Source organism: Equus caballus, chromosome 4, assembly GCF_041296265.1.
Source record: "Equus caballus isolate H_3958 breed thoroughbred chromosome 4, TB-T2T, whole genome shotgun sequence".
Lineage (NCBI taxonomy): Eukaryota > Metazoa > Chordata > Mammalia > Perissodactyla > Equidae > Equus > Equus caballus.
The window spans coordinates 100,722,512-100,744,021 of NC_091687.1; the positions used below are offsets into that span (position 1 = coordinate 100,722,512).

Here is a 21,510-nt window from a genome sequence, read left to right on the forward strand (position 1 = left end):
GTATCTAAAGTGTGTTCTTGGAGAGGCAAATGGGCTATGGAGGTTTAGCAGGGGATGGGAAATTCTATAGAAGCATTTTGGTAGGAAGCAGCTGTGGACCCTTGGTGATAGTTGTTGAGAAATACACAGGGGAAGAACAAAAAGGGATTAAGTTGAGCTGAAGCCTCTCACCAGGTGGAGGGAGGGGAATTGGCTGAGGAAGAACACAGGCAAAAGGCATGAATAGTAGACTGAAACTGGCTGGCTGTACTGTGAGAAAAACAGTGGGATATCTCAAGGGAGGAAGGAATACAAAGTCTAGGAGAGGTTAGGGACGTACTGGAATAGTGGGAGTAAGGTAAGTGCCCATGTTCAGGATAGGAGGGCTTTTGGGAGGTGTGATATGTTTGGGGATTACAGAGCAGCATCTGTCTCTGAGCTGGGTTCCATGTCCTTGCCAGCCCCGCCCTTGAATAAGGGTATCAGGTTGAATTTCACAGCCCTATTCCCTTCCCCCTGCTTGCCTTTGCCAGGGGATTCTCTGCTAAAATTATCCCCCTCCCTGAGCTGGGGGCTGCCCTTCTCTGCTGCCCTTCCCCATCCTGTTTCCTCTAATGGGGAAGAGGAAAAAAGGAAGAGATGAAACAAATGAGATATCAGAGCCAAGGCGGAAAGTATCTAATTGGAAGGGGGAAGACATTAATAGTCGACTGAGTGCTTGTGTGTCACAGATACTATGCTTGGGCTCTACAGTACGTCCTCCCCGCAGGCCAACAAGGTAGTCATTTTTTCATTTTTATCAGAAAAGGAAAATGAGGCTTGGAGACTTGAATTATACAAAAAAGGAAGAAGTGTAGCTTTAAGGGCATGGCCTCTGGAATTAAATAGATTTTGAATGCGGGCTCAGCCTTTTAAGATACATGGGCTAAGGAACCTAACCCTACTGAACATCAGTCTCCCTCATCTGAAAATAAGGAAAGTTGTTTCTACCTTAAAAGGTACCTATGAGATGACGTGATAATGCATGGTGAATCATGCTGTGTTAACACATTACAGATACTTAGCGATTGTGAACTATCTTACAGAAGGAGCTTCAGTTTAGTAATACAAGTTAACATTCAGTGCCTACTATGAAGCAAACACTATGTAACTTTTTTGCATGCATCCTTATATCTGTATAACCCTCTAGATTACTGCCTTTCTGAAGAAACAGGCCAGGATGTGAACCGAAATCTGTCGGCTTGAGTGTACACTCTTTTTTCTTTTGGTGAGGAAGATTGGCCCTGAACTAACATCTTTGCCAGTCTTCCTCTATTTTATGTGGGATGCCACCACAGTATGGCTTGATGAAGTGGGCGTCTGCACCCGGGATCTGAATCCGTGAACCCTGGTCCACTGAAGCAGAGCGCGCAAACTTAACCACTACACCACGGGGCCAACCCAAGTGTGCACTCTTAACTAACAATATTGCTTCTGTGACTCTTCCTATCATGAGATCTCCTTCCTCACTTTTATGGGCTATAGATGCTTCCCACTGAGCTGGGAAAATGAGCCTGAAACCAAAGACTTTATTCCTTCATAGCCTGGTTGGGTAGAGAGTAGGGAAAAAATGTATCATATCTGAAAAACCAGAAGAGGGAGAAAGAGACCTGTCCAGCGCTATCAGGAAGGCCTCACATGCAGGGCATAGGACGGGACCAAGGATTTGTAAAGGATCTGGAAGGCAAGGTCCAATAAGGAGTGAAGAGAAATGACTACCAGTGAGTACGTGTACAAAGAGAAAGCATTTTCAGGAGGAAGTTGCGGTTACGTAAGTGAAATTTCAGAAAGGTGGGTGCTCGTGGTTCCAAGCTAGGTTGGATGTGTGAGGGACGGTGGTGACTGAGGACCTCCTTAAAGAGTATAGTGGTGTATTGTCCAGCAGGTTGGGGAGGCCAGACTTCAAGAGGTGGGAGTCTGAAAACAAATGTGTAACAGAGAGAAAGTTCATACTTCAAAATTGATTTGGGGATGCCAAGGGGCTGGCTCCTCTCATCCACCTACACAGGTTTCCCCCAATATCTGAAAGCAGAGCGTTCCTATGAAGCCTTTTGTAAGCTGAAATGGCATAAAGCAAAGAAGCAATTACCATTTATTTATATGGGGAAATTTTTTGAGCGTTCCCTGGATCCAAAAAATAACCTACCAAATCATGCCAAATACCACATAAAACCTAAAAAAACACTTTAAAGCAGGAATACTGTGAGAAATACACAGCTTATATAAAGTAGAAATAATGTATGTACAGTAATGTAGTTTCATGTACCAGAATGGGGGGGCCTGGGCACACTGGAAAGCTGAGAGGTGGTAGTGGTGATGATGGTGGGGTTAGGCTGAATCATCAGAGGCTGAGGTGGCGGGAGGTCCAGGAGATGGGTGTAGGAGAGAGAGGAAGAGAGCCACCTATTAACATCTCATTGACTGAATCCGTGAGGGCAGGCAGGTCACTAACAGCTACACCTATGTCTGCCTGCCTGGATGTTGAGGTTCATTGTCTGCTGTGGCTGATGTGAAACCTTGAAATACGACAGCGTGTTTGACTGTTTGGTCGCTGCAAAACACAATGAATGCTTTTTTTTTTTTTTTTTTTGAGGAAGATTAGCCCTGAGCTAACATCTGCTGCCAATCCTCCTCTTTTTGCTGACGAAGACTGGCCCTGAGCTAACATCTGTGCCCATCTTCCTCTGCTTTATACCTGGGACGCCTACCACAGCATGGCTTGCCAGGCAGTGCCATGTCCACACCCGGGATCTGAACCGGTGAACCCCGGGCCACTGAAGCAGAATGTGCACACTTAACTGCTGTGCCACCAGGTGGCCCCGTGAAAGCTATTTTTGTTTTTTGCCTTTTTCGTAAAAGTGAAAATCCTCTTCGGATTTCTTTCACTTAGCAAAAACAGATAATGTAGATCTTTCATAAAAGAGAAGTGGCATAAAGTGAACTTTTGGATGACCAGGGAAACCAGTACCCCAACACACACCATGGTCATTTTTGCCAACCTTTCTTCAAATTGCAATTCCTTAAGCCTGTTAACCTTTTAGTATCATGGACCTCAAGAAAATCTATTTAAAACCCCAGAAGAATAAATATCTTACGCAGTATGCATATTTTATAGAATACATGGGTGCTTATGAATTTGTTTCCAAATTTAGGAGCTTTTCACAGAACCTCCTAGAAATTCAGCTTTGACCTTGCAAATGAGAACCTAAGCACTGTACCCGTGGAGTGTTGCGGTGAGGGGCTGGGCATAATTTAATTTTATTTTCTTGTTCTCTTGCAGGATGAAAACCTATGAGATTTTAACTATTTCTAATCTCAAACATGGGAGAATTACTCTCAAATCCTTGCCCTCCAGCACCAGCAGCTGCAGATTTTCTTGACCCTCCTAATTTCAGAATCTGGTTTTTAGAATTGCAGCTGGTGCTTCGACTTGGCTTGGTCAAGTGTGAGGGTTTTCGCAGTCATGCTGATCCCTGCCTTCAAGTCTCAGAGTCCATAACCAGGACCAGACTTTCTCAGGAATAGTGAAGAAACAGAAATTGCATTAGATACCTGTTTCTTGGGGTTATCAAGTCCCCACAGAAACTGGCTACCTTCAGGAGAGCCAAGCTCGACCAGCACTTGATAGGCTTTTCTATTTCTGAAGCCCCCCAAAGAATATAATTTCATTTTGGCACTCTATTTTCTTTATTTACAAAAGCATGCCTTTCATCCCACACCCAACCCTTAGATCTCTTTCCTATTTTCTGCCTGTGGAGAAGGCAGATATCACAGAGCCTTCAGTTCCTCGAGTCATCATCACAGGTTTGTGATCCTTGTGAGTGGATTATAGGCCTTTGGGCATGCAGGATTGTTAGAAAAGTGCCTTCATTAGTATCCATCTTCCCACCTGCTTTGGACAATTCCATTTAGCCTAGAGCAAAATTAATTTTAGACTAGATATTTGGTGTCCCTACCCTGTATCCCTGAACTCAGACTGTCCCTGCAACAGACCCTGCTTGGTGATGGATCCTAATCTACACATTACCTCCTGTTTATAACTTTTCTTCTACAGAGAGGAGTTCATAGGAGAAGGAATGTCCTAGGAAAATTGGTAAATTAATAGATAAATAAGTAAAAGTGATGCAAGATAGGGTAGTTTGGCCTTGGCCAAAAATTATTTATTGGCCTGAAAAGGGAAGGATAGCAGAGTACTTCCCTGTCATCTGTCATGTTGTCAGGCTCATCATCATCACACTCACTCCCTTTCCCCTCCACCTCCCCATGCCCCTGGCCCACTTCCCCTTCTCCCCTGTTATCTGACTGGCCCCGATGGACCTAAGATGGGTGCTCGACAGTCTAAATGGAAGTGCAGTCCCTCGCTGTAAATCCAGGTTGCTAGCGTGGCTGACATATCACCTGGGAAGTGGGAGAAATGCTAGAACCCAAGGCTATCACCCCTGCTTCCCACAAGCACCCCACACCCAGTGAGTGATAAGGGTGGGGTCAGGGGATGGCACAAGGCATTATTAGCAGCCTGTGGCAGACAGAAAAGGCAGAGCTGGAGGAGAAAACTGAAACTTGGATGGGGTGGGAGAGCTGGTCTGACTGATGAGGACTGTGCCTCGGGAAGATACAGAGCTGGGAACAACCCCACAGGGAAAGATGGCAGAGAGGCGCCGGCTACTCTCCCAGGTGGGTTACTCTCCAGTGCTTGCAGGCCTTCAAACCCCTCCGTCTAGCACCCCGCCCCTCACCTTTCCACAGACTGATTTGAAAAGAGGCGGGACACAGAGGGTGCAGATTCCGCTCTCTCCAGGAGCACACAGGTTTGAGAGCATGCTAAGCAGTTTTCCATCCTGGTCCGGGCAATATTTATAGAGGAACCAGTGGCTTGAGGCTGGAAACCTCCTGGTAACTAAGGAGGGGGGCAGTGCTGCTGGCCCTGCTGAGGGAGTTCCCTGTGGGGCTGTTCCTCAGGTTCTCATCCAACCCCTCCCCCGCACTGCTCTCACACCTGCTTCGACCCCAGGCAGATCAGATGTGGCAGTGGGGGGGTCATGTGACGGAGAGATGGCTATAAATAGCTGGGGGTGGGCATGCTGCCCCAGACGCCTTGGGGACAGGCGAGAGGACAGGCTTAAGGAGCTGTATTGTGGGGAGGACTGGGGCAAGCAGGCCAAGGCCTGGCCAGGGGAGGGAGCATGGAGCCATCTGAGTCCCAGAGGCGTAGGGGCGAACAAAGCTGGTGGGGTAGTGCCCCCCAGTACCAGTATATGCCCTTTGAACACTGCACCAGCTACGGACTGCCCTCTGAGAATGGGGGCCTTCAGCACAGGCTCTGGAGGGATGCAGGCCACCATCCTAACGCCCACCCCACACAGGTAAAGTCCTAAGGGGAGGGGGCGGTGAATTTGAGGAGACAGAGGTGTGATGGATTGGGGTAAAGGAGGAATTAGGCAAAAAAAGGGAGCAGTGTTATCTTTTCTAACTTAAAAAAGTACATGATAATGTGTTCAAAATATGAAAGTCCTTCAAGGGGCTGGTCTCAGCTGAGTGTGCACTTGGAGAGACGACACTTGTACTTTTATATAACCTTTACTAACAGAATCCTATGGGGACCAGCGGAGCCGCACATGCATGAGAAGCTCGTGCTTACATAACCCACAAGGAGTGGCTGGCGTGGGAGCCCACACCTCTGCGTGTGCGAGCTGAGTCTTATACCCTCACCCACATGCAGGCACCAACCAGATTTCTCCCTCCCCTCCCCTCCGCAGAACACACACAAATAAACACTTGTGCAGAAGGCAGGAGAGTTGGGATAAGTGGAGAAAAGAGACTGAATTGCATATCAGTGATCAAAGGTATACTACCATCAAAATGAGCAGAAAAAATCCAATCAAACGTTCAGGTGGGAAGATTTCTCCAGTGAGAACCTGATAAGTGGTAGCCACCTGGAAAGGCACGGACATATGAGCCTAGCGAGAGGGGCTTGCAAACTGACTCGGGGTGTCCAGGGATAATTATCCTCCAGGAGTGGGGATATAGGAGCGGGGAATGGGGTGGACACAACTAAAGGAAAGGTTGGGAGACTGTCACAGACAAAGGTTGTGATGAGTGAGTGCATGATGATGAGGGCACACAGAGTGCGACAGGATGGAACCTGTCAGGAGAAGTAGGAAACCAGAATTGAAAAGTATTTTAGCTAACTGAGGGGGAGGGGGAGCTTGCGCTTCCTTTAGTTTAGGGGATCTGTGCAGAGCTGGGAACCTGAGGGGGGCGCTGTGCCCGTGGTCTCAGCACTGGGGGTCAAGAGGATCCATGTCTCAGTCCTGATCAGTCCCTGGGGCTGGTTGCTAAAGGCAGCCTTGGGCAATCATTTGGTGAGTGGGGACACAAAAGTTAGGGGGGGCTCGAGTCAGAGGGAGCTTTCTCGAGAAGGTAGGGCCTGGCCTTGGAGCCCTGTGTGGGATTGGACAGAAAGACCCCTCCTTGTGGCCCTGTGCACACTCTCACCCACACAAATGTTCACATCTAGATGGGAGGACAGCTTGAGTAAAAGCTCAGTGGTGGTACTTTCTAGTGACAGTGAGGAAGGCAGGCAAACTAGTGTGACGTTTCATGTTGGAAAGGAATGGCAAATTAATTTGGGAAGTAGGATTGGGCTGGTTTCCAGGGGGCCTTGAAAGCAAAGAAGAGCTTCAATATAAGTTTTTCTGTGTTTAATTTTTTTCAATGGAAAATTTCAAACTTACACAAAAATAAAGAGAATAGTATAATGAATCCCCAAGTACCCCTTAGCTAGCTTCAACAATTGTCAATAATTTGTTGACATCGTCTCATCTATCCTTCCCATTCCTGGCCTCACCCCTACACACACTGGTGTTTTTGTTAACAAATCCTAGACAAAGCATCCCTTTTGGACGTGAGTTTTGACGTCTCCCTCCTCTCCCTTAGCCCTGCTCTGGTGTGGCGGTAAGCCCTGATCCAGCCAGCCAACAGCCAACACAGATTTGGCTTTTTTAGTGTTTCCCAGCACAGGTTTGGTATGAAGCACCCCTGCCCCTTCCTTGGGTCCATCAGTCTAGACCCAAGGGAGCTGAGATAACCTGTGGACGTGCACTGACCTCCATTGGTAGTGTCTTCTCTCTGGGTCCCAGGTAGGGTGTGGAGGGAAACACTGCCCCCCTTCATCACTAATCTCATCCCAGAAGATGAAACAGTGTGAGCAGGGTATTAGTGTGTGCTTGTCCCGGACTCAGGCATAAACTCTGCTGCTCGTATTGTGAAATTAGATCTCTTCTACCCAGGCTCTCCCAGAACCAGCAACGTGGCCTGGCCTGACCCTGGCCCCAGAGGACAGAGTCAGTGCAGTGGGGGTGGGTAGGCTAAAAGCAGTTAGAGACCTTGCACTACCCCCTCACCCCACAAACACACATGCTCTAAGTCAGGATGAGAGTAGAGGACTACTGGATCTGAGGGCGCTGTTCCACCCTCTTCTCCTTTAGGTGAGCATCTAATTATCTTGCTCTGGGAAGAAGTAGATTGACTTGCCTTATCAGGACTGGTTCCTGTATGCATACAAGCACAGGGAGGTGAGGTGGATGGGCTTTCTCTAAGCTTCGCAGAGCATCCGAGCCGCCTCAAGTTAAGGCTAGACACACCCAAGGCACAGTGCAACCAAGAGTCACCTGCTGGTCTGTCCTCACCCTGTCCACGTCAGGATTCCTAGGAGGGAAGTCAGTGCAGAGGGTCTGGGGAAATAAGAGAAGCTGAGATACGATAAGCAGAGTGACACATAAAACATCTAATTGACACAGATGCCCAGTCTTAGCACAGTTCTCGTATCTCTACTTCAGAATAGAACTTGGCGTCCTTGATGAAGGTTGTCATTGACCAAGATGAGTACAGATATAGAGAGGATGAGGATGGACAGACAGGGATGAAGAGCAGATAGAGAACAGGCAGTGGAGGGCAGGGATGACCGCAAAGTGACTCTCCATGAGGCCCTCAACCTCCAGGATTTTAAAAACCTGTTTGTTTTTTCTGTGGGTCTATTCCTTTTGATCTTCAACAGGACAGACATTTCCTATTCTCCCTCTGCCCAGATTTATGGCCATCACAAAGAGCAATTCTCAGACAAGAAGCAGGACATGGGGATGCCCAAGAAGACAGACTCCAGTGCTACCATGGACAGCAAGGATGAGGATCACTCTTCCAAATGTCAAGGTGATGGGGCCTGAGGAATAAAGGAATCTGGACTAGAAGGAGGTACAGGGATTAGAAGACTAACCTAGATGTCCCCTTGCATATATCCTGCCCTCCCTCTCCACATGCACACCTAAGCTCTCCTCCAAGTACTGAGGAAAGGCATCTCTCCCCTCATCTTCTCACGTTGCCTTGTTCCCTAGATCCCTCCCACCCAGCACCCAGAAACAAGAGTTTTAGAAAGGAATCGGGTATCCAGTGGGGAGTTGGAATTTGGAAGGACAGAGAGGTGAAGAGAAACTCAGTGAATGAGACATGTAGACAAGGCCCTAAGGGCCAGCACCTCCCCGCAGTCCCGAGTCATTTCCCCAGAGTAGTGCCCAGCTGGCTGCTTCTTTCCACCCTATTCTCTTCCTAGATTGTATCCACCGCCTGGAACTCGTGGTGAGAAGAAAATTAGGGGAAGACTGGATCTTTTTGGTGCTTCTGGGACTACTTATGGCTCTGGTTAGCTGGAGCATGGATTACGTCAGTGCCAAAAGTCTTCAGGGTAGGTTTAACCTGGCCCTTTACCCTCAGCCTCTCCCCATGCTGCGGCTGTTTCTGGAGTTTCTCCGCAGGCTAAGCCAGGTGTGTTTGGGGAGGGGGATGTTGCACAGAGGTCAGGTGTGAATCTGGTCCAGGACAAGACCAGATCCACTTCTCCTACTTTTCCCACTTTCTTCCAGCCATGGTGTGGGTGACCTCTAATAGGGTGACCAATTCATCCCAGTTCTCCCAAGACTTTACCAGTTTTGGCAATGTACATCCTGAGTCCCAGGAGCCCCGGTTCTGGGCAAACCGGGGTGGTTGGTGACCCCACAGCCTTTGACGCCCCACCCGCAGCGCCAGCACTCGATTGTGGTTTGCAGCACTGCCACCGTCTCTACCTCCTACAAGTGATGGGAACTTGAACGGGGCGTGTCACCTCCCGCAACTCAGGTTCCCCACGTGTCAAATGCGAATAGTGGCATCTTGTGAGGTGAAACAGTGAGCACACTCCTTGCACGCTGTCCTGTGCTATGGGCGTGGGGGCGGTGGCGAGATTCCATCCACACTGGAATTGAGCTCAGGTGCGTGTCTCTGCAGCCTACAAGTGGACCTACTACCAGATGCAGCCCAGCCTGCCTCTCCAGTTCCTGGCCTGGGTCACCTTCCCACTTATTCTCATCCTCTTCAGCGCCCTCTTTTGCCACCTCATCTCCCCCCAGGCTGTTGGTGAGAACTTCCCCATGTATCCTACCCATGTCCTGTCATCAGCATGATCTCATTGGCCTGAAGACCTTTCCACCCCACATCCTCCCTCAGCAGCCCTGACACCTCTTCCACCTGCCTTGTCATGGTCCTCTGACCACAGCCCTCTTCATGCCCCCATCTTCATGTCCACTGTCTGGATGTTCATCTCCCTTTGAACCTCTAACTTGAACTTGCACATAATCATTTTTTAACCCCTTTAGGCTCTGGAATCCCTGAAATGAAGACAATTCTTCGTGGGGTTGTCCTGAAGGAATACCTCACCCTCAAGGCCTTCGTAGCCAAGGTTGTTGCCCTGACTGCGGGGCTGGGCAGTGGCATTCCTGTGGGGAAGGAGGTAGGTGCACCGTTACTGAGGTGTGAGCTAGACAGGCCGTCCAGCAGAGGGCAGCACCGAGTCTAGAGGGAGCTCTAGGAGCAGACGTGGACCACAGGCACAGGGACAGAGCCAGGGCCAAGGGGCATTAAGGAGGGGAAATACCTGGGAAGGTCCTCATCCTGAGGCAGAATGACAAAAACATCAGAGCTGGGAGTGCCTTAGTGCAGAGTCTCCCAACCTGGCCACTGCTGACATTTTGGGCTGAATAATTCTTAGTAACGGGGGACCATCCTGTGTACTGTAGGATGATTAGCAGCATCCCTGGCCTCTACCACTTAGCTGCTGGTAGCACCCCCAGTTGTGACAACCAGAGTGTCACCAGACATTGCCAAATGTCCCCTGGAGGGCAAATTCTCCCCCAGCTGAGGACCCTACCTTCGACCAATTCCCTTGTTTTTTGTTTTTTGGGTGTTTTTTTTTTGCCAAGGAAGATTTGCCCTGAGCTAATAGCCACTGCCACTCTTGCTCTTTTTGTATGTGAGCCACCGTCAAAGCATGGCCACTGACAGACAAGAGATGTATGTCCGCACCCGGAAATCAAACCCAGGCTGCCCAAGTGGAGTGTGCCGAACTTAACCACTAGGCCACCGGGGCTGGCCCAATTCCCTTGTTTTAATATGGGAGAACTGAGACCTAGAAAGAAGCTGTGCTCTGTTCAAGGCTATACTCATGCCCATTCTTGCCCCGCTACAGTTGCTGCAGTCCATACTCCACACAGCAGCCAGAGGCATCTTTTCAAAATGGAATCAGTAATGTCTGACCTCTGGACAAGAGCTTCTAATGGCTTTCCATTCTTCTTAAAGTGAAATCCAAGTTTCTCACTGGGGTCTAGAAGGCCTGTGGTGATCTGGCTCCTCTCTGTCCAGTCTTCTGTCCTCCCAGGCTGCCCCTCATTCACTGTCACTTTGGGTGACAAGGCCTTCTTCCTGTCCCTCAACCACGCAAGCTTGTCCCCCTCTCAGGGCTCCAGCACTTGCTGTTCCCTCAACCTGGAAAATTCTTCCTCCTGACACCCACATGGCTCACTCCCTCACTTCATTCAAGGCACCACACAGTTGTGACCTTCACTGAGCACCTTTCCTAGACACACCCCCACCCCACCCTCGTCTGTCCTGACTCTCTCTCTCCCCTTACCCTCCCTCACTCTCTTCACAGCCCTTAGCATCTTCTGAAGTGATAATATGCTGGTGCATCACCTCTTCCTCCCTGGGATGAAGTTTCCTAAGGGCAGAACCTCTCTCTCACTCACTTCTGTACTCCTGGTACCTAGTACAGTGCCTGGAGCAATCAATGTTCCTCCATCGAATGCCTCAAAGCCTCCCATGTGGGCCCCCTACTCCTGACCCCTCGCCCTCTTTCTCTCTCGCAGGGCCCTTTTGTCCACATCGCCAGCATTTGCGCTGCCGTCCTCAGCAAGTTTATGTCGGTGTTCTGTGGGGTATATGAGGTAAGGTTGAGAAAGTAAAATGAGGTAGGGCTGTGTGTGTCCAGGGTGTCGGAGGGCTGCCTTTGCTCGGGGCTGGCCGTGATGCTGAAATGGGGCATTGCGCTGCTCCACGCTCCCTCATCCTCCACACACATACCCCTACCACCCGCCTAGCCTAGCCACACGATGCCGCTGTTTAGCCTGTGCCGTCCCAGGACACACTGCCCTTCCTGGTCTGTGCACCCACCATGGTCCGCTCCTGCGCTGCCCCGGCTCTTCCATATGCCCCTTGTCTCAGTTCCCCTCCACATTGCCTTCTTGTGCTACCCCTGTCCTTTTGTCGTTCCTGCTCCTCCTACCCCTCCCCCGCCCCCGCCCCCCATCTCTCTTACGTAAGCACTGCCCCCTGCCCCACCCCCGCCCTCCTCGTTGCGCGTGCTTCTCTGTTGCAGACAGTGCCTGGGCGGCTTGATCTCCTGGTGTCGGCCTGCGCAGTGGGCGTGGGATGCTGCTTTGCGGCCCCTATCGGAGGCAAGTCCCACTTCCTCCCTACCCCGGTTGCCTGAGCATGACTTGGAAGGGGAGTTTGGGTGGCCGCCACAGCTTTGGGGTGGAGAGGGATGCTCGCTGAAGAAGCTGGTGGGTGAGCATTCAGGGAGTGACCCTGGATCGCAGCCGTCTCCAGGCACCCACACTGTTCTACGAAAGGGCTGTGTGTTCTTTCGAGGCTGGCGGCTGTTTGACGCAGGCTTTATTGGTACCATTTGTCTAAAGTCGTTTCCTGTCTCTCTTGCCCTGATTATCCCCATCTCCAGCCCCTCTCTGGTGACCATTTACTGGCTTACCTGCCTTCCATATATTTGCCTAACTTTTATTTCGTTTTCTATGTTTGCACTTGCGCTATAAGGTCACTTCCTGTTTGCCAAACTCACTGAGTTTCTCTTGGCCTGGGAATCGCTGGGGGAGACGGGACCACTATGATTCCCAGGGACTTAAGCCTCTCCTGCCTTACTTCCTACCCTTGCTTGTCCTCCTTTCCTCTCTCTGCCCCCTTCCCCACCCCTCCCGCCTCTGTCCTTGTCTGTCTCTCCCCTAGTAGCAGCCGTACTATTACACTGATATGCTGACGGTGGGCTGTGCTGTAGGAGTTGGCTGTTGTTTTGGGACACCACTTGGAGGCAAGTGATTCCCCCCTCCTACATTAATCCACTTGCCTGATCTTGTTCCCAAAACAGTTTTTGTCAGCATCCCCAAATGCAAGCATTACCAGTTAAAATGAGCATTACGAGAATAACTAAAGTTTAGTGAGCATTTACTATGTGTAGGCAATGTTCTAAGCACTTTACATTCATTCCCACCAAAAACTGTATGAGACTGATATGGTAGAGGAGAGAGAGAAGGAAACTGGTGACAGAGAGGACAAGTGACCTGAGCAAGGTCATTCTGTTATCAAGTATAGAGCCAGGAATGAAAACTGAGGCAGCCTCTATAGTTCCCCTACTTATGTTAAAATCTTTTTGTGTTGTTGGTTTTTTTTGCCTTCCACTTGTATCTTCTAACATGGGACTCTGCACTTTTTTCTCCAAGGGAAAACCTACATTTTGTTGTATGGTATTAAGGACACGGGGGTTTGGGTGGACCTTATTCAGATTAGTGGTCAGTTTTAAACAAGGACCACTGGTGGAAGTGAAAGGATCATTGTTCCTGGACAGCAATTTAAAGTTGAGTTTGGCTCTTTCTACACATGTAAGGCATAGAGTGACCTTTCCAATTATTTTCCTTGTCCTGGGTGACTAACAAATGGGCATGGTCAGGGAAAGCAATTGCATCTGTTTATTCACTCATTGATATTAGTTGACGAGTAAAGGGGGTTAACAGAGCAGGGGCTGTATGGATCATTCACGGTGATAAAAAGGACACCAAGTTGACAATTAGAGAAACAAAATTTCAGAAAAAACATATGCTTCTTAAATGCACCAGCTGTTAGATGTATCTTTTCAATTATGAAAGTGTAATCAGTTCTTTCGTAGAGGAGTCTTCAGGTAGCTAAGATGGCCTGACTCAGGAATGATACATGGATGAGCGTTTAGAGTTCATGAAAAGGTATCATGCTCCTTGTACCAACGCTGTGCCAATGCCTCAGCATGTGGAGATCAGATGAGCAGACGTGTCAGCTCGCAGCCTGTGTGCACTTCTGCTGTCAGCTCTTGTCATTAAAGTCATTAGTCCTCATCAGAGAAGGGTAGTGTGTTTCAACTTCTGCACACATTAAATGTTCACACTTACATTTATACCCACTTTCGCCTTTATTTACTCTTTCACCTTACAAATCCAGAAGGTCTGAAGAATATTTTTCAGCAGGTAGAATTTTTTTGCTTTTGTTTTTAATCAGCTAGATCCGTCTAAAGCGAAGAGAATCTGCATTTCCAGCATAAAGCTGGAATTTCTGGGATGAATGAGGAAGGTTCTTTCTTGGTCCTGTGTAGAGTATGGGAAAGACCATAGGCAAGTTACAAATAAAACATGGCTCTTGACACAAGAAAACATTAACCCTGGAAAAGTTAAGATGCCATTTTCAGGATGTCTGTATTAAGTGGCAAATAATAAATGTCCTGATAGGTAGCATTACTTGATGTTTTAATGAACATAGAATAATTCTGGAAGAAAAAATAAGTATTAAGATAACTTATTCACTAGATAGTCAGCTCTTATTTCCCTACATCAATAAAAGAAGTTTCCTTCAACATTCTACTAAAATGACAAACATCTTTTTGCTTCTGTGATGTGCCCTCCATGCTGTGGGATTATAATTACAGCAGATCAGAACTGCTGGAGGATCCAGGGGAAGGAATGATAGGAAGTGAGTCTGGACAGGTAAATGGGGGCTGAATCATGAAGGACCTCGTAGGCCATGTACAAGAATGTAGATTTGATTCTCTAGGCTAGAATTTGCCCAAATGTGTTTTACAGAGTACTGTTCTTCATGGCATTACTAGATGTAAGGTAAAAAGGGTTCCAGCTCAAATAAGTTGGAAAATGTTGTGCTGAACAGATAGTTTTTTAAACTGGAAAAGTTGTCAGAATGTTTGATATGCTGACATGCATTGTGAATATCCAAAATGTGGCTCAAATGCAGCCTTTCCCACAGAATTCATTTTGCACACACATTCCTATAGGCCTAACTTCGGGAAATGCTGTCGTGGGTGAAGGGGAGCTCTGGAAGAATTTTGAGCAAAGGAATGACGTGGCCAGCTTTGGCAGATGTCTGCAGGATAGATCTGGCCCGTGGATTAACAGATTAATCCAAGATTCACAAGAAGACTATTGTCATAGGCCTGCTGCTAGATGATGAGAGACCGAACTAGGCAGAGGCAGGAGAGATAGAAAAGAGGATGATACATATGAGCAATAGAAAGTAAAATTGATGCAAGCTAATGGCTGATTTTATATGAGGATGTGAAGGATAAGAGAAAAGAAGGAATCTAGGTCAACTCCCAAGTTTATAACAAGGAAAATTGGGTGGATAATGATGCTAGTAAGCAAGATAGGGAATACAGGAAGTGAAACAAGTCTAGGGGAGTAGATACATTTCACTTTGAATATGTTGAGTTTGGGGTTCCTGTGGCACATCCAAGTGATATGCAGCTAGGCTGGTGAGTCTGAAGTTCAGGAACTGAGTTGAGAACATAGCTTTGCTAACCAGTAGCTTGTAGTGGTAGTTGAAGCCAGTTGAAGCCATGGGCGTGAATGAAATGGAGAGAGAAAGTGTGTCTGTGAGTGGCTAGAGTAGGAGACCAAGGTCAGGGACCTGGGTGGGGCAGGGGCCTGAGGAGAAGATGAGAACGTTCAGGAATGACAGGAGAGGAACATTACAGAATCTGAGAGAAAAGAGGGTTTCCAAAAGCTGTTTGTGTTCTTAATGCTTTGTTTCCTTTTAGCAGCACACTTTCTGTTTGGCTCAGGCTAATATTAAAATTAGTTCTCCTTCCTGAGTATACAGTGACAGACTGTTAGGGAAAGTGTCTCAGAACCACATCGTGGGAAAGAAAATCTAGCCTAGGATTTCAAAAAATGGTTGTGAAATATTCATAAGTTGGATAGTTTACACCCTAACAAATCAAAGCCAACTTTGGTCTTGTTACTGGTAAAGAAAAGGAGAGAGACTTGCTCTACCTGATTCCCCACTGTGTCAAATCCTCCTTTTAGGCAAGGAGGCAGCTTCCTTACCTGATGTGATTTGAGGAGCAGGGGCGAAGGGGTGGTTGGTAAAGCTCTGTCTGCCCCAGATTCCCCATTCCCTCGTTCCGTTTTCTGAAATTCCACCCATTCTATTCTCTTCTGTTCTCTTTCTTCCCTTCCCTCTCCTCTCCTGTTCATCCTTAGAACAGGCATTGGGCGCTGATCATGTACCAGGCACTGTATTAGGTGTTGGGTTCCAAGGAATTTTCAATCCTAGGGGGAGCTCAGATGTAAACTAATAACTACAGCTGAAAGTGCTAAGTGCTCTGATAGTCCCAAATTCTGAGAGAACAAGGTGAGGGAGGTACTGTTTCTACCTGAGGAGGGGGATTGGGGATGGCTTCCCAGGAATGGTGACACTTGAGCTGACCACTAGGAATCCTCTGCCAAAATGCTACAGCTACTCCATTAGGGAGTAACCTGGAGGTCACCCTCCCCTTGACTCAAATGACTTAGTGTAACTATTGCCTGTCACCTGTGGAAGAGAGGGTGGGAGTCCCAAGGGATTCAAGAGATGTGATTTTGAATATAGAATAGGGAAGAGAAAATGCTTAGTATTTGCCACCTGAAGAGGGAAGCAGGTGGGAGTTCTTCGCCAGGCCAGCAGCCGTTCGCTGTGCAGAGCAAGGAGAAGACGAACTTTACTAGTTCCTGGTCTTTCTTGGGGCCGCACCCCTTCTCCATTCATCTAATTATGGGCTGTATTTCCCTGGTTTCCCATTCTCTTTAGCTTAGCTAGGTTTGGGTAATCTTGTCATCAATTTTTTACTTTGCATCTAATCAAAGTCCACTCCCTTGCTCTAAATATGTTCAAAGATTTTTTCGTCTAATCTCAACTCTCTTCTGTGCCCTCATTAGCATCCCCACCAACCCTTGCTGTTTTTCTGGATGTCTGCCTCCTCATTTTCTGCTCCAGCATCTACTCTCAGAAACAGTGCTCCTTGGGACAATTAATTAGCTTTCCTTCGACCTCACCTGCCTTTCTGAAGAATAATTGTCTTTAACTTCTTCCAGTCTCTTGGTTTTCCCCTTGCTTTGGTCCTTTTAAGTGACATTTTTAATAGCAATTTTTTAAAAGTTTGGATGAATCCTCTATTTTCTTTTCTTGGAATATTGAGTAGTGTCAGCTCTTTTTTTACTCTTTCACCTTACAAATCCAAAGTCCTTTCCTGTTCCTTTTGCTTATTTCTTCCTCATCAAGTTGCCCTAGGGTACACGGTGCATGGGAGAAGGGAGGGAAGATTGGAGGGGTGTTAAGGAGGGTCCCTGTAAATCCTGGGCTCTGCTTGGCAGCTCTGTTGAGCACCTGCTCTGGAAGCTTTCTCTCTCAGAACTTTTCTGCAGAAATTTTTCAATGACCTTTAAATACCTGTTCATATCCGATAGATGTGAATCCTGCCCAACCCTGTTTTCTAAGGGGGAGTGGGTGGAGAGGGCAGAACTGCCTGATCCTGACGTTCTGTGGGTTGAGGTCCCTCGTTTCCCATCCTCTCTGTATCTTGTTGAACCGCATCCCAGCGTGAGCAGGTATATCGTTTAGAGCTTGAGACTCCAAGAGATCTTTGCTTCCCACTACTGCTTCCCCTCACGATTCAAGTTTCAGGAAGAGGTCCGCAGGGTGGGAGTGTGGGAGAGAGCCTTTCACTCTGTCTGCACCTGACCTGTCTTCCATGTCCCCATAGGAGTGCTATTTAGCATCGAGGTCACCTCCACCTACTTTGCCGTGCGGAACTACTGGCGAGGCTTCTTTGCAGCCACATTCAGTGCCTTTGTTTTCCGCGTGCTAGCGGTGTGGAACAAGGATGCTGGTAACAGGGGAGCCTTGGGCTGGAGGCAGTGTGAAATAGGGAGGCTGATAATGGGGCATGGAGGGAAGCTCTGTGGGGCAGTGCAGAAAAGGAATGGATGGCATTATTTGGGAAGTGGAACCAAGGCCCAAGGGTATAGGATAAAAATAAGGTCGTGGAGCAGACGAGTAATGGTTGTGCTTAGAAAAAGGAAATTAAATAGGAGACATTGGGGTTGGAGCAAGGAAGGAATTAATCCTTAAAACTGATGACTTCTGGTTCCCTCTCTGTGGGTCTCTGTGATGCTCCCACCATGATCTTTGACCTTTCCATCCTATAGTCACCATCACTGCTCTCTTCAGAACCAATTTCCGAATGGATTTCCCCTTTGACCTGCAGGAACTTCCAGCCTTTGCCATCATCGGGTCAGTAGGGTCACCTGCTCTGGGAGCGGTGAGCTGGGGCTGGGGTGTGGCTTTGGCTTGGAAGGGACCCAAGCTGGGCAGAAGGTGTGGCGGGCCTAGACAAAGTGTAAACTGTTGTGGGGAGGTGGGTAGAGAGGGAGAGTAGATGCCTGGTATTTGTTTCCCTCAGTGGCTAGATCCAAGGGATGAGGATTTCATTTCTTTATAACTTGTACCCTCAGGATTTGCTGTGGGTTCCTGGGAGCTGCATTTGTGTATGTGCATCGCCAAGTCATGCTCGGTGTCCGAAAGCACAAGGCCCTCAGCCAGTTTCTTGCAAAGCAGTGAGTCACCGACCTTCCTTTGCCCTACCCATTCACTTTTTTCAAGAGTTCCTCCCTTTTAATCTTTGTGGAAGGCATTGAATGCCTTTAGGTAGCCTGTGATAAAATATAGAAGCCCTGATACTATATGTAGGAGGTGAGCAGTGTGGTTTCCCCTTCAAAGATTGCTTTTTGGTGGACAGAATGCTCTGTATTTGAAGAACTGAGACTACAGGAAACTTAAGTTTGCAGGAGTTCAGTGTGGTGTCCACTGGGGTTTGGCTAACTTAGGGGGAGGATTAATTCTTTTCTTTTTCAGCCTCCTGCTGTATCCTGGAATCGTTACCTTTGTCATCGCCTCATTCACCTTTCCACCAGGAATGGGTCAATTCATGGCTGGAGAGGTCAGCTCCAAGGGAGTCAGAGGGTGGGTCAGGTCACTGAGCCAGGACTGGGCCACATGGAAAAGAGGAAACAGCACAGTTGTCCTTCAGGCTTCTGAACAAGTGTACTCTTGCCCAAGGGTAGAATCTCTCTCAGAAAAGAGCAAAAGGGACCCTTGAAAAATGAGATGGGGAATCAGTTCTCTATAAAAAGGAAGTACTGAACATCCCTGGAGAACTGCCGCCTTTCGCTTCCTCTTCTCACAGTTGATGCCTCGTGAAGCCATCAGTACCCTGTTTGACAACAATACGTGGGTAAAACATGTAGGTGACCCTGAAAGCCTGGGCCAGTCAGCTGTGTGGATCCACCCACGGGTCAACGTTGTCATCATCATCTTCCTCTTCTTTGTCATGAAGGTACCTACTCTACACTCTTGACCCCTAAGCGTCTATCTATTTTCAACCCAGGAACTCAGGGTTTGCCTAGGGTAGGAAAGGGTGTAACTTTATCTAATCTTCATCCAACCTAAAAAGAAATAGCTTGGAGACCACAGCCTAGATAAGTTGCTCCTCTATAGAAATGAACCAATATCTAGGCTAATTGTTCCATTCATGTCGACTTAGTGATGTTGCCGTAATTATTATATCCCATCTAATGGTTCCACTTGCTAAATTATTGAGACATCATAGCAGCCAAGTAAACAGGAATAAGATAGAGTTTATCAATATAGATAACTGCGTAAAAACCTCCGAGAAATTAACCAAATCCCCCCATATATTAGATAATTAGGTACTTCCTTCTCCATGTATCTGATTATCCATTTTTAGATGATTTGCATATCCATTTCTTTTCCAGCCTAGTGGGTAATCTCTTTTCTAGACTTGCAAAAGAGATAAAATATTTAAATCAATTTTATTAGCGACTATAAGTAATTTTTATAAATGTTATTATTCTCCGTTTAGGTGGTGAGGCTGGGAGGATTTTGCCATTCGCAAACCACTTTTTTCTAACTGCAATTAGGAAACAAAAGCTGATCTTTCTTACGTCAGTTCTTTTTCATATCCGCCTGTCAAGAATCGTGTATTTATAGACTTCTCAATTACTGCCTTGTACAAAGATATTTTAACTTCCACCCCTGGTTATGACATCTATTACAGTTACTGATTGCTTTTTTTTTCTTTTTTGATGATTGCCTTATCACTAATAGTATGCCTCACCTGAATAGTCCAACATTTTCCTCTGAATATTAGGGCTTTCATTTAAAAGTCTGTCCACACTGAACTTTCACGCTTCTGAATATCTTACTATTAACTTATTCATGATACTTTGTAAGAATCTGTATTTCCCCAGGATATGAGTCACTAAGTTATATTTATTTTGTAATAGCTGAAGTGGGTTCATTTATTCATTTATTCAGGAAATGTTATTATGCACTTACTATGCATCAAATATATAATATACTTGATTGCTGATCTTTGGCTAATTGTATGCTTATGTTGAAAAAAATTATTGTGAAATTTCCTTCTTTGTTTTTTGCTACTCATTTAATGTACTTGTCAATGATCTTAGGATTAGAGATACCAGGTGTTTGACACACCAGGTTCCAACCCTGTAAGTTATATTCTCGAGATTTGCTGTGGGTTTCTGGAAGTTGTATATCTGTATGTTCTTTCCCATTCCACTCCAGGTGGCTTCAGTGGGTCTATAGCTTCCGTATTTTGCACACTCACTTTGTTAATTAGATCCTTTTTTATTTCTTCCTTCAAAATATTTGATATTTTTATCATAAGGAAGTTGTCGTTGTCTTGTTAGAGATTTGATTGTTTGAACTTTCATTATAGAGTTGATCTTCTCTGATTCATAAATCCCAACTGCTTGTAACTGGTTGTTGAGTGTACAAACCCATCTGTAGTAACCGAGCCCAAGTTCTGATGGCATCTCAGAATTTATTCTTCAGTGATAATAACTGTGTTTTTCTGATATTCCTCTAGGCTGAGCTATATGGTAATTTTGAGCTCATATATGCTTTAACATATCAAGCTTTTGAAAATTTTTGGAGAAACAAAACACTGTATATTTTTCAACATTTCCCCCATACCTCACCTCACCTCCCTGGCTTCTCAAGTATATATCTGGGTTCCACTTCACAGATTAAAGTTTATTCTGAGAAGCCTGCCTGGGTTATATAGAAGGACTCAGCTGCTTGTCACTGTTATTAATTTCTTGCTGAATTACATCTTTGATAATGTTTACATCGTAAGCAAATCAGGAAAAGGAACTCACCCACTTCCTGGGCTATAGTTCAAGCCCAGGAGTTTGCAGCAGGCCTATAAATTTATAAACATACAACCATTCACTGCTATAAATCCATGGTATTACTTAGTTATTGCTGCTTCCAGCATTTTTGCTCTCCTATCGCTGGACACATAAGCATACCCTTATTATTTCCAAAGTGTGGGCAATAGGCCACATAACCAAATCAAAATATAAAAGTGACTACAACTATTTTTCCACAGTCTGTCTTGGAATTTAGCATATGTGGTCTTCTGGAAGTTTCAGTACAGGCAAATAAGATTCTCAGTTCAGCTTTTTTATAATATTCATAAAGGGAACTTCCTTCTTCCTCAATCTTAAGACATGGAAAATATCATCATGTTGTAAGTCAGGAGCTTTTACAATGAGTGTGAATATAATCCCAACTTCTCAGTTTCCCTTTTAGTAGGTCTGTCATTACCTACTATCAATGAGTTCTCCGCACAGCCTGAGGGTCTGTAGAATTCTTTTTCCCTCATCTTCATATCGCTCTTTCTGGTAAAGAGTCTAACAAAAATGGAATCTGTGATAATGGGTCCCTAGTTTCCCAGTTTTCTAGAGTTGGGTGTTTAAAATCTTGGAGTTATTTGTGTCCCACATCACTTACATTACTTCTGGATCTTTCCTTTCGTGTGCTAACAGCTCAAAAAGTTTGCTAGGACCAGCCCTGGGAGCCAGGTGGTTAAGTTCAGGGCGCTCCACTTCGGCGGCCCAGGTTGAGTTCCCAGGCGTGGACCTACACCAGTCATCTGTCAGT

At 46.7% G+C, this 21,510-nt stretch overlaps 1 protein-coding gene across 4 annotated transcripts in view; it reads left to right on the plus strand.

Annotated features, from left to right (window-relative positions):
* The first annotated feature begins 5,106 nt into the window (after window positions 1-5,106).
* Window positions 5,107-21,510, plus strand: part of CLCN1 (chloride voltage-gated channel 1) — a 30,550-nt gene continuing 14,146 nt past the window's right edge. Inside the window, exons 1-12 of one of the 4 annotated variants that reach the window (XM_023639870.2) lie at window positions 5,107-5,381; window positions 8,106-8,268; window positions 8,624-8,755; window positions 9,334-9,462; window positions 9,702-9,835; window positions 11,247-11,324; window positions 12,403-12,481; window positions 17,225-17,350; window positions 17,670-17,754; window positions 17,976-18,077; window positions 18,376-18,460; window positions 18,707-18,856. In XM_023639870.2, the coding sequence (XP_023495638.1) occupies window positions 8,704-8,755; window positions 9,334-9,462; window positions 9,702-9,835; window positions 11,247-11,324; window positions 12,403-12,481; window positions 17,225-17,350; window positions 17,670-17,754; window positions 17,976-18,077; window positions 18,376-18,460; window positions 18,707-18,856 (1,020 nt within the window). In that variant the 5' untranslated portion in view covers window positions 5,107-5,381; window positions 8,106-8,268; window positions 8,624-8,703. Of the gene's footprint in view, window positions 5,382-8,105; window positions 8,269-8,623; window positions 9,235-9,333; window positions 9,463-9,701; window positions 9,836-11,246; window positions 11,325-11,755; window positions 11,835-12,402; window positions 12,482-17,224; window positions 17,351-17,669; window positions 17,755-17,975; window positions 18,078-18,375; window positions 18,461-18,706; window positions 18,857-21,510 lie in introns of all 4 variants that reach the window. The other 3 variants (XM_023639871.2, XM_070265123.1, XM_001915636.5) reach the window with 3 other exon arrangements.